Source organism: Tympanuchus pallidicinctus, unplaced genomic scaffold (assembly GCF_026119805.1).
Source record: "Tympanuchus pallidicinctus isolate F22 unplaced genomic scaffold, pur_lepc_1.0 scaffold16, whole genome shotgun sequence".
Lineage (NCBI taxonomy): Eukaryota > Metazoa > Chordata > Aves > Galliformes > Phasianidae > Tympanuchus > Tympanuchus pallidicinctus.
Window position 1 is genome coordinate 29,435,246 of NW_026294679.1, and position 11,728 is coordinate 29,446,973.

Genomic DNA, 11,728 nt, shown 5'->3' on the forward strand with positions numbered 1-11,728 from the left:
CAGGGCACACACATTTCACATTTGTGAACACTGTGCCCTGTGAGTTGTGGGCAGTCACCTGCCCAAAGGATGTTCAGAAGGATGGAAAGAAAAGCTGTTCTTTCCTCAGTGTTTTGGCAGTCCAGAACAGTGAGAGCACTTAAAATATTCAGCATGCTGTGACGGCCTTTCTTTGAATATTGCACTTTTTTTTTTTTTGGATTAACAATCGATACATTTTGTAGCCTGTAAGAGATTTAGCTCTTCTACATTCAAATGGGAATTCATGGTTCATTTATTGGCAAGGAGAACCACTGGTGAGGAAAAGACTAATAAATCTTTATCTTATTTTCCACATCAACAGTCTTGCCATTATTTCAACATGGTGTAAGAAAACACTTTCCAAACCCACATTAATCTGCTGACTTCAGCAGTAAGAGGGCAATCTGTGTGCTGCCCATGTCATGGCTGCAGCCTTGGAGCTTCCCTCTCAGCCTGCCTGGTAAGCAGGGGCGGCTGCAGTGGGCTGGGTTGGTGCACAGAGGGATACTTCATGGTTTCCCCAAATAGGGCACCAGAAACAAAACACTACTGTGTTGTACCAGCACTTGTTTCTGTTTGGTTCCAGTTTGGGAGCAGCAGAAAAGCTGATCTGGGCCACTTAGGGTCTATTCCAGAAAGAATCGAACTCAAGATAAATTACTAATCATAGCCAGATGTGATTTTAATGATCTGTGTTTCAATACTTTTTCCTGGAGAGGCATTGAGGCCAAGTGGGTCATCAGCTCAAGGCTTCTGCCATCAGTCCTCCCACCGACATCATTCTGCAGTGGCTCAGCCCAGAAACAAATAAAAGCAAGATTTCCCCTACAGCCATCGTGTCTTTAACCATTCTCATAAAATTGGAGAATGGCCTGGGTTGAAAAGGACCACAGTGACCATCCGGTTCCAATCCCCTGCTGTGTGCAGGTCGCCAACCACCACCAGACCAGGCTGCCCAGAGCCACATCCAGCCTGGCCTTGAATGCCTCCAGGGATGGGGCATCCACAACCTCCTTGGGCAACCTGTTCCAGTGCCTCACCACCCTGTGTGAAAAACTTCCTCCTAATATCTAACCTAAACCTAAACCCTGGCTCACTTTAAAGCTATTATGACGGGGTGTGTAGTCAAGCCCAAATTGTGATTTGTACTTGATGCTGGGGGGGCCACCTTCAGACATTTCAGATGTGGCTGTTGGGCTTTCCAGCACACTGTCCTTGGGCACAAGCTCTGTCTGCTCCCCTTCTCAGTCAGCGTTTATGAGAAACCACGTTCTTGTTACTGCTTTGTGTAGGATGCATTCTGTTTACAGCTAACCTGGAGAGCTGTCCCTGTCAGGTTTATTACCAGCACTTCACATGCTTTTCTCTTCCTGGGGACCCTGAGGAGCCTGTGCTTGCTGCAGCCCTGGGCAGAGGCGCTTTCAGGAACTCAGCTCTTTGGATAAAACATCTCCTCTTGAGAGCATCCTTGAGCGAGAGCACCGCAGCGTCTTTTAAAAGCTTTATCTACCTGGAGGATTTCCAGAAAGTCTCTTACGTACCTCTGTCCTCCTCCTCTCCCCCTCCCTCCTTAAATCTTACCAGGCAGATCCATATCATTAATATTTCAGTACCAGCTGTTTGCAGGCATTGGCTACTTCGCAGTGCACTTAATCAATAAGAGCCAGAGAAGGCTGCAAGGTTTGTCTCACCATCCTCCTCCAGCAGAGGAACCGGAGCAGACACAGAGCCTGGCAGGGGAGACAAGATCTAACAAGGGCAGGGTTGCTGACTGCAGGACCCCTCCCAAGGAGCCGCTTGCTGCTGCCCTGCACCCAGCTGCTACCCTGGGCAGCCAGAAGGATGGATGTCTTTAAGAAAGGATTTTCTATTGCTAAAGAAGGTGTGGTGGCTGCTGCAGAAAAGACCAAGCAGGGAGTGACAGAGGCTGCGGAGAAGACTAAAGAAGGTGTGATGTACGTAGGTAAGAGAGATGTTTTCAATTTGCTTTTGAGCGTGGACTGCCTCATAAATTGTCTCTGAGAAAGTCTGGTGACACTGCTGTGTGGCAGAGCTGAAGAGTGAATGGTGGGAGGTCTGGGTGATGCCCTGGCACAGAGCTGCATAATCCTAGGATGCTGCAGACATCTCGTGCCTCAGTTTCCCTAGCTGGGAGCCAGGCATAGAACCTGCTTCTGCCTGGGGATGTGGCAGCAGTGTGGTGTGGAGCAGCGGGTGTGTGACTGGCAGGTCCGTGCTGAGTGCTGGGTGCCTGCATGGTGCAGCTCACCTTCCCCCCACTGCCATCCCACTGCACCCAGGTGTGAGGTATATGCTGGCTGACCCATGCCAACAGCCCACAGTGTCAGGAGTGGGGCTGGAGGATGCACCTGTACCCACAAACACACCCTTTGATCCTGAAATCCTTCTCTGTTTCATTGCCTATATGCACATCAGTCTCACTTCACTAGAGATACTCACATTCATTGTGCCCCATGGGCAGGTTCTGAGAAACAGCACGACCGCTGCCCGGCCCAGAAATCCTTCAGTTGCCATCATGTCTCAAACCTTCTCTGCTCAAGGTCACCCCCAGTACCTGGTTCCTGCACTGCCTGGTGCATGAGAGCACATGTCGGGATGGTCGGATGCTCCAGGTACCATCCATCTGCAGAGTCTCCTTCCCAGGCCTGCTCACCCTGGTGCCAACAGCAGCACCTGGCACAGCTTTCCTGTCCTCCAGATGTGGGAGGGTCGGGCAGTGGGAAAGTGAGCAGGCTCCTCAGATACCATACCCACAGCTGCTGTATTTAAAACAGCTATATTGGCAATAGCTGTATGTGTAGAGACAGATTTAAATTGGAGATGAAATAAATACAAAATTTATGTGCAGCAGCCCTGGTTATGTCTTCATCCTGAATTTTTAAACGCTCAGCTCATGGCACGCTGCAAATGAACGCACGTAGCAGCTTACATTTCAGTTTGAAGCTGACTCACAAGCAAAAGGCACTCAGCATCCCTGTACGTAATTGAGGCAGCCGCAAGAGCCTGAAAATGGCTGTGTGTGAGCCAGCCTGTGGTGTTGCTCCTGCTCCCTGCTCTGAGTGATGTTAGGAAGGAAACTTCCAAATTTCTGAACTGAATTCCTCGCATCTCCTTTGGGCAGCGCTCCGCATCTCTACGCTCTGACCTGATTTTTCATTTTCTCCTGGCTGTGGGGAGAGATGCAGAGCCCGCTCAGGAGATCTGAGCTCCTTACCACGGTTTCTAAAGGCTTTCCAACTCAAATCGTGCAATGAGGATCGACCATAGGCGGAGACGACGAGAGATTTGGTAACAGCCCCAGTTCTGCCCCGCTCCGTGCTCCGCGCTGGGTGTTTCAGGGTCACGAGGAGCTGCGGCAGGCGCTGGGAACGCTCACGCGGCCACCCCGCAGCCGCGGACCGACGAGCGCAAGGCGCCGGAGCGCTGCAGACGGCTCTGACGCAGCAGACGCGGCTGCCGGGCGGGGTCGGGCTGAGTCAGCGGCCGCGGCCGCGGCCGCGGGGCTGGGCGTTTCCTCTGCGGGGCGGCTCCGAGCCGCTGGCTGTGCCACCCCGTGCACCGGAACGCGGCCCCGGCGGCGGCTGAAATCGAAGCCCGTGGGTCGGTACGCGGCGGCGCGGCTCTCGGCTCAGTGCTCGTGCCACAGACGAGACGCGCCTCTGCTCTGCGCGCACTTTAACGTACGCAGCGCACGCACGTGGAGGTGTTCAAGGCCCGGCTGGATGAGGCCCCGGGCAGCTTGGTCAAGTATTAAATGTGGAAGTTGGTGGCCCTGCCTGTGGTGGGGAGATTTGTTATCCTTGAGGTCCCTTCCAACCCAAGCCACCCTGTGATTACCTCCAGTCAACTCTTTTCTTCATTTGGGAAATACAATTTATTTATGCTTGAACGCTGATGGATGGCTTGTTCCTTCTTGTTCCCTCTCACAGGTACCAAAACCAAGGAAGGCGTAGTGCAGAGTGTGACCTCAGGTAAGCGCACCGCCCCGAGAGAGATGCAGATATCTGTCCTGTGTTGCACAGCCCCATCGCTTCTGCCTGACAGGGGATCCCTGGGGAATATGGGGGTCTGTGTGACCATGCATTCAGTGAACAGAGGAGCAATGGTTTGGGTCTGACACTTGCAGTGCTCTTAGATGAGAGCAGGTCAGAAACAATCAGCAGACGTTACCTGGCAGACACGGCTGGTTTACAGCAGTTATGCATTTCACAGAGACAAGTTTCCCAACATGGATGCCTGCACCAGTCCTGCTAGACGCAGCCATGGCCTGGGTGACTCCTGCTGGTCACGGGGACCCTTCTGGGAGGCCCAGGCAGCTCTGCCTTGTAAGGAGAGCAACAAATACTTTCTTTGACCAGTTCTGTAACAAAATTACTGTTTTCTACCAGCTGCATTACATCAGACAGAACAAATGAAGAGTGCTCATGAAGAGGCGCTCACAGCCTGCAGCACAAATACCTCATTTGCTGACTGTCTCTTAGTATCTTACATAGAGTTTTTCAGTCTCCAATTGCACGTGAAGACTGAGTGGCTTAAGTGCTTGCATTCCTCTGAGCAGCATTTCAGATGCAGGGCCAATTTTCTCCCTTATCTTAGTGCAGCCATCTTATTGCGCCTTGCTTTAGCAGCCTCTAACAGCAGTGAGCTGACTGACTTTCTGTTGTTGAAATCCCAGTTGCTGAGAAGACCAAGGAGCAGGCCAACGTGGTGGGAGAGGCAGTGGTAGCCAGCGTGAACACGGTGGCCAACAAGACAGTAGAAGGAGCAGAGACCATCGTGGCCACTACAGGAGTTGTAAAAAAGGTACGTTTGTGCCTTTGGTGGCCTGCGGGCAGAGCTTGTCTTTGGATTATGCTTTAAATATCTGCAACTGTTTACAATTGGTGATTTCACAGCAGGAAGCTCTGAGCTGGTTCAAGTGTGGAACTGAGGTCTATGTGCTGGAGCACGACATCTCCTCAGGGAAGGTCTGTCTGCCTGTTAGACAGGACACTTCCCAAGGGATAATGAGCAGCAGCAGCTGCTGGGGGTCTGGTCTTCTTGCTGAGCCCGCTTGTTTTTACCCTCTTTTGAGAGCTGTGATGAATAGCGCTGGTCATGAGGCAAGCCAGGTTAGTCACAGAACACCCAAACCCAGAATCAAAGCAAAGCAAAGCCGGCCAAAATGGGTTTAATTGTTCAGACAGTTGGCTGATGAATTTCCTGGCCTGAAAGTAAACCCATTGTGATGTGAAACAAAACTTCCACACACCGCATAAACCCTGAGAAAATAGTCCAACAAAAGTGGTTCTGAGTGACGCAAAACGTCCCCCTGAAAGCATACAGAGAGGGCTCACACAGGAGAAGTGCTGAGCCCTGGGGATATGGTTAATCTCTGTTGTGCCAGGGAATGGTGGTGAGGCTGCAGGTATGCATGCAGCAGTCTGGATAGGGAGTGATGAGCCTTGAGTACCTTTGTGTGACCCGGGACTGGCTGGCAGCGTGACCTGCTGCACTGAAGGAAACGGGCTGGGCAGCAGCAGAGCTCTGTTTGCTAATGGAAATGTGGCCAGGGACTGGCCCTCACAGCACCGGGCTCTATAGTGTGTTTTAGAGGCCTGCTGGAAAAAAAACAACCTGTTGACAGTGTGTGAAGGGTCTGTCTGTTTGGGAGGAGGTTTTTAAAGGTATTTTAGTTAAAAGCTAACACACTCTGCACGTTCTTTTTGATTCACAAAGGATCAAGGACCATCAATAGTGAGTTTTGTCCATGGCTCTGCACCCATCTCAGTGCCTGCAGTGGGCAGTGAGGGACTCCAGTGAGACTAACACCCGTTGAGCATCGTCATCTCTGATGAGGATTGATTTTTTTTTTTTTTTTTTTGTCTGCATGACACAGCGCAAAATCTGCTGCATTGCAGACACAGCATGGCTGGGAACAAGCACGTGTGCATACACACACACTGAACCTCTCCGGGGACCGGAGAGGGTTCCCCGGCAGTTCATGTTCCCCATGGCTCTCCCTCCACCTCGACCGTGCCCATGTTTCCCTCCCATTTCTGTATGGCTCAGTTGTCAGCTTATCTCAGCACATCGGTTCTGACTGCTTTCTGTCTCGCCCCACAGAGCACGTCAGCAGGCATCAGTCATTTGTGAGTGCTGGGCAGTCCCCTTGCTCCTCCCTGCACTGGGCCCAGCACACTTGTGCTGTGTCAGTGCTGTGGCTTTCCTAACAGCTGCATATTCAGAGTAGGAACAGTGTGTGTAGATGGCCTTCATTCTGCTCAGATGAAGATGGTTGCACCAAAGGAACAAAAAGGTCATATACAGGAATCTTCCATAGTGTACATATTCTATATGAATATGTATACAGAATCTTGACTACTGTTCCTGAAACTTTTTTTTCCTGCAACTTCTGAGTTCAGCCACTGCGTGTCTCTCTTCTCAAGCCAAAAGGTTCAATATTCCCCGTTCAGAATAGAAGAAAACAGCCCTTAGCAATCTAAATGAAAGGTTGTTTGTTTTTTTTGTTGTTGTTCTAAGTATTTTTGCTAAGACAATATATTTCTGAGGAGAAAAAGATCTGTCTGCTTGCCACTGAAGAACAGCAGTGCTGACTAGTTGCTCTGTGGTTGTATCATGCCTTTCCCTTAGACCATTTTATCCCTTTTAACGAGAGGATGAGAAGGCACTGCCCTGCGACCCAAGGTGGGCACCCATCAATTTCTGCTCCCTAGCCACAGCGCAGACCCTTCCCTTGCGTGTTCCCCCAGTCCATCACCCATCCTGCTGATGCCCGCCTGTGCCTGCTGTTCTCTGGTCTGGGTGGGAGCGCGTGAGAAAGCAGTAGCCAGAAGAACTCCTCAGCACAGGTTGACACCTCTCCATCCTGTGATTGTGCTGGTTCCTGCTGCTGCTGCTCAGGAAAGCTCTCAGGGAGCACGGTAGCTTCCCTTTCTATAAATAGAGGTGAGTCACCATTACCCTGCTGCAGTGCAGCCTTGGCAGCGCACAGCTGAACAGACACAACAAGCAGGACAAGTTCTGAGTGGGGGGATGTACCCACACCACTCCTTTGGGTGCAGCTTCCTGAGCACAGATCAGCCTCTCCTTATTTACTCGTTGACAGAAGGCAGTGAAGTGACCCAAGCAGCACCATGGTGTCCCCCAGCAGCCTTAGCTCCCACTTTGTTGGGTTATTGGTATCCATCACACGGGTGGTTTTATGTCATCAGAGCACCTGGGCTCCAAGCTAAACAAGCCCAGTTATCTCAACCTTTCCTCATAGGAGAGGTTCTCCAGCCCTCTGATCATCTTAGTGGCCCTCCTCTGGACCTGCTCCAAGAGCTCTGTGTCTTGTGTTGGGGGCCCCTGGCCTGAACACAGTACTCCAGATGGGGCCTCACAAGAGCTGAGTAGAGGGAAGCCAAGTCAGAGGATGTAGCAGTAATCATCCCAGCTAACGATGCAACGCAAATGAAGGGCACATTTCCTAGGGAAGAAGCCCCGCTGTGCTTGTTGTGAGGAGCATCCTCAGATGGACTGATGGTTCTCAGAAGGCAGCTGGGGACAGTGCCCGAAGCTGCGAGGGATGCTGTTTCTGTGCTGCCTGTAGGCAGGCAATTTCATTTCCCTGTGGAGCCACATGACAGCAGCCTGCAGCAGGGCGGGTGCTCAGAGAGAGTCACGACTATGTTTGATCTCAGAGACACAAAAGAAAATGCCAGAAAAAGAACAAGATTGACCAGATGCCAAATGCGGCATTCTGTTTGTTTGTGTAATGCTGGGGTTGCTTTGTGTGGCCTGCTCAGCCTGTCCCAGGCGGGTGATGGCAGCCGAGGCCAACATCTCCCTTGTGCCTTGCAGGAGGACCTGGCTCCGCAGCAGCCGGTGGCTGAGGGAGAGCCAGCTGCACCAGGGAGCACAGAAGGCGGTGGAGAGGTAAGGCCGTGCTGAGCTCTGCTCCCTGCCATCCCCACCTCCAGCCTGCACATAGCTGTTGCTATGGTGCAGTGGTGACCGTAGGCTTGCTGCACGTGAAGTCTGTCGGCATTCCCATTCTCATCAGTTGTTTGGCAAAGCTCAGAGGTTCTCCATGTTTTGCTGCTTCCTTTATCAGGGCCAGGAGGTTGCCATGAGAGGTAGACTTTTGAGATTGTCAGCTGCTGCTTCATTTTGGCTTATTTTGGAACACGAACACACACATAATAGCTAATATTTTCCTTTGGTTTGCTCAATCACATGGACTAGCTTTTGCTGTTCACAACCAGACTTTAGAAGACAGGTTAGATTCTGCAAAATTTTAAGCTATTTCCTTTATTTTATTTTATTTTTTAATCTACTGTTGCTACAATGCCCTCTTAAAGCCAAATGCCAGCTTTGGGTCCCATCTCAGTCCTTGAACAAGGGCAGTGGAACTCTCATTGCCCAAATGGACAGACACTCTCCAGGTGCTCTGTCTTTTACTGGCTCAGCCTGAAGACTACCAGTGTGAATTATGCTCCTAGTTTCGCTTATACACGTTTTGTTTGTCAAAATGTTTAACTGTTTTCCTGTCTTACTTTTCTCACAGGGTGAAAATGAAGGCAATTAATCAATTTCTATCTCAAAAGTTGGAATCCCAAGAGCATACATGAAAATACTAGCTGACACTGCAGCAGGAACAGCCTGCGCTCAGCACTGTAGTCTTTCACTCGCCTCATTAACCTTAATATACAATGTAAGTCAGCTCCTGGTTGTAAGGAGAGGGTGACACTGTACTGGGGGTTCCCCTCTAGCCCCCCCACATCCTTCGTGGCTTCCTGACCCCCAGCTTTGCGTGTTCTGGTGCTCCGGTTTGTTTTAGTGGGCTCACTGATCCATGGCTCATGTCCACCACCACTGGCACTTGGGGTCTCTAGGTACTGTGGAGTTTATTTTTTATTTTAACTAATAAAAGAAGTATTTGAACAAGTTTTTGTTCTGTCAGTTTTATTTGTGTGGTTTAGATGTTGGTCCTGCTAAGCTGAGGAGCTCTTTCCATGCAAACATGCCATTAAAATACAGGAGGCATCCCCAGATGGTGAGGGCCTTAATAATGGCATCAATGAAGGAAATAATGACAACTTGTTATTTCTGAAGGCAGTGGTATGGATAGGCCAGCTGTCTGTCTATCAGGGTTGAAAAAATAGAGACTTTTGCTTCTGAAGCAAATAGAATATTAAGTAAATAGAGGTTATTCACTTTTTAAGAATGTCCTTGTGTTTAAGAGGTTGCATGTGAGGGGAAATTCGAAAAAAATGAGCTTTTATAAAGGAATGTGAAAGTCATGTGGAGCTCAGCTGGCATTTGTTGTTTGCTGCGTACCCTGCACACAGCAGGGCATGAAAACCTTCTCCTGATGTCTTTGAGTATGTAATGACAGAAACATGATGGGCACAAACTGGTGAGACCTGATGTGTGACTGCAGGTCCAGGCAGGAGGGCTGTGTCGAGGTGGGTCTAGTGGCATGTTTCAGAGCAGAACTCATGGTTGAAGGAAGATTTTAAAATGCATCAATCTGTATTAACCTAAAAGTGCTGGGTTTATTCACTGACAGGCAGAGCAGCCCTGGATTCAAGAGAAGCCAGCGCAAACTGCAGAGATTGGGCTGCTTGAAATCAGAATTCCGGCATTCACTGAAGTGCATAATGATGGCAGCTGCTGGAGGTATAGCGGGAGAGACTTGCTGTAGCATGAAGAGAGGTATTAGCCTCTCTCACTTATTAGCTCTACATGTAAGACACTGCCTTGCTGAGAGCACAGGATTTTCATTGCAGTGGGTGTTTGATCTCCACAAGGGCAGAGAAACAAAGAGCACTGCCAGAGGTAACAAGGTCCCTCAAAGGCACTGTGACTCACAGGTGCACACTCTTCTCTGGTGCTCTGCAAAGCATTCTGGGAATTGCCAATTAGAATAACAAAACTCAATCACAGAGTAAGGGACAGAAAGGGTCGTGATGCTCACACCCAGCAGCAGGAGGCTAGGGGCTTTGCTTTATGGTGGTGCAGCTGTATGTCCTGCTGGGCACAAGAGGAAGAGGAGCACACACAGGAAAGCAGGTATGCATGCTGAGCCAGCCTGTGATTCAAAATAAGGGGAAAGCCACTCCCCAAATGGGTGTTCTCTCATACAGGCTTTGCCCTCACCCAAAGCAACTTAACACAGGAAAACTGAAACTGCAGAGTGAGGAGAGCAGAAGAGCTGCTCTGCAGCAGGGAGCTCTGTGCTCATGAGAGAAGCTCTCAGCATGCCACTTGTGGACGCTGCAGCATTGTTTTTCCTGTGGGAAGGAAATGATGTAACTGATATTTACTTACCTGTAGCTCGATCTGTAATCCTGAAAGCATTGCTCAATTATTGCATAAATACCTGAATGTGGGCAGCTTCCTGGGCTGGCAGGGTTCAGCCCCTGCTGCTAGTTGCTCACGTGCTTTGCACAAGGTTGTCACCAGCCTTACAATGGGAGGCTGGGACACGGTCACCCTGTGTCACCCCACTATGTCTGGCAGCCTCCATTTCCTCCCACTGCTGCCTTAGGCCAGCCAGCACCAGGCCCCAGTCTGGGTGAGGAGAGCAGAGGGCACAGTCTGTGCTGGGGCGAGGGGAGTGAAAGCAAGGCCCTGAAGGCAGAAGGATCTGCCCTGCAGGGAGCTAAGATCTGTTAATTTTTTATTAAATGCTATGTGTCAGGAGGGCTAATTTAGCTTATCTAGAACAGCTTTAGTTTGATCTTTTATATGAGTAATGCACGACTTAGTGTAACTCCATCTATTTGTCAGCAAATTGATCTATTTCTTGAGGTTAAATCACATTACTATGCTTACCTGGCTGCTGCAAACACAAGCCCCAGCCCTGGTGAAAGTATAATTGAACAAAGAAAAACCTACAAATGTAAACCCTTCCCACTTAATTAACCCTGTTTGACCGTTCTCATGTGTAAAACATGAGCTCTAGCTGTGACCAAGGGCCTCTCACCTCTGCTGGGTGACGCAGGCAGGAAGGCTTGTGTTACTGCTGTACGGCAGGGTGCTCAGAGGCGTGTTCTGCCATGAGTGAGGTGGGAACAGAGTTGGAGCAATTCCAAGCTTCCCTGCAGCACCTGGTATGCAACTCAGAATGACTCCAGGCTATGTGGGCTGAAAGGTGCCGGCTGGCTCCAGGCACAGCCGTGGTTCGCTAAGGGGCAAGGTGTTTGGGGTTTCTTTCTTTCTCTTTAGAGCAGACAACATGCTGCTCACCAAAGGTCATGGTGTGGAGGTACTAGCCTAGGGGGCACAGATACAGAGGAGTCTGGGCATCCAGGCAGGGAGCATCCAGGTGGGACAGGCTGCACCACCATAGGGAAGCATTGGTGATAATGCTTTCCCACACCTCAGCTCTGGCCATGTAGAGTAACTTCTAGAACAGCCCAAAATGATGAGGAAACCTCAGCAGCTCTACCTGCAGTGTGGTGCAGTGGCTGGCATTATCCAGGGTCTGACTGCAGCCTCAGCAAACGCAGGGGACTGAATGAGGCAAGAGTCCAGACTAAGTTGCCACCTGTAGGCAGTTCAATTCGACCTTGCAACACATGGAGTGATGCAACTCAGCCCAGGAAACCCATTCAGGAAGAGTTAATCCATAGAAATAAGAATAGAAAACTGTAGATGTGCTCAGAGGCTGTGGCAGTGGGCCAGTACCATCAGA

General features: G+C 50.2%; 1 protein-coding gene across 1 annotated transcript; it reads left to right on the forward strand.

Moving 5' to 3' along the window:
- Nucleotides 1-1,500: 1,500 nt before the first annotated feature.
- Nucleotides 1,501-8,973, forward strand: SNCG (synuclein gamma). Its single transcript, XM_052677490.1, has 5 exons — nucleotides 1,501-1,984; nucleotides 3,972-4,013; nucleotides 4,718-4,845; nucleotides 7,888-7,962; nucleotides 8,594-8,973. Exons 1-5 carry the CDS (start codon nucleotides 1,864-1,866, stop codon nucleotides 8,612-8,614), a joined length of 387 nt encoding a protein of 128 aa, XP_052533450.1. The 5' UTR covers nucleotides 1,501-1,863; the 3' UTR covers nucleotides 8,615-8,973.
- Nucleotides 8,974-11,728: the final 2,755 nt, after the last annotated feature.

What these genes read in the sequence shown, in the direction of transcription:
- SNCG (XM_052677490.1), top strand. Translation starts at nt 1,864, where the DNA reads ATGGATGTCTTTAAGAAAGGATTTTCTATTGCTAAAGAAGGTGTGGTG. An exon ending in AGTGCAGAGTGTGACCTCAG is followed by an intron (nt 4,014 to 4,717) that starts GTAAGCGCACCG and finishes TTGAAATCCCAG; the next exon opens with TTGCTGAGAAGACCAAGGAG. An exon ending in CTACAGGAGTTGTAAAAAAG is followed by an intron (nt 4,846 to 7,887) that starts GTACGTTTGTGC and finishes TGTGCCTTGCAG; the next exon opens with GAGGACCTGGCTCCGCAGCA.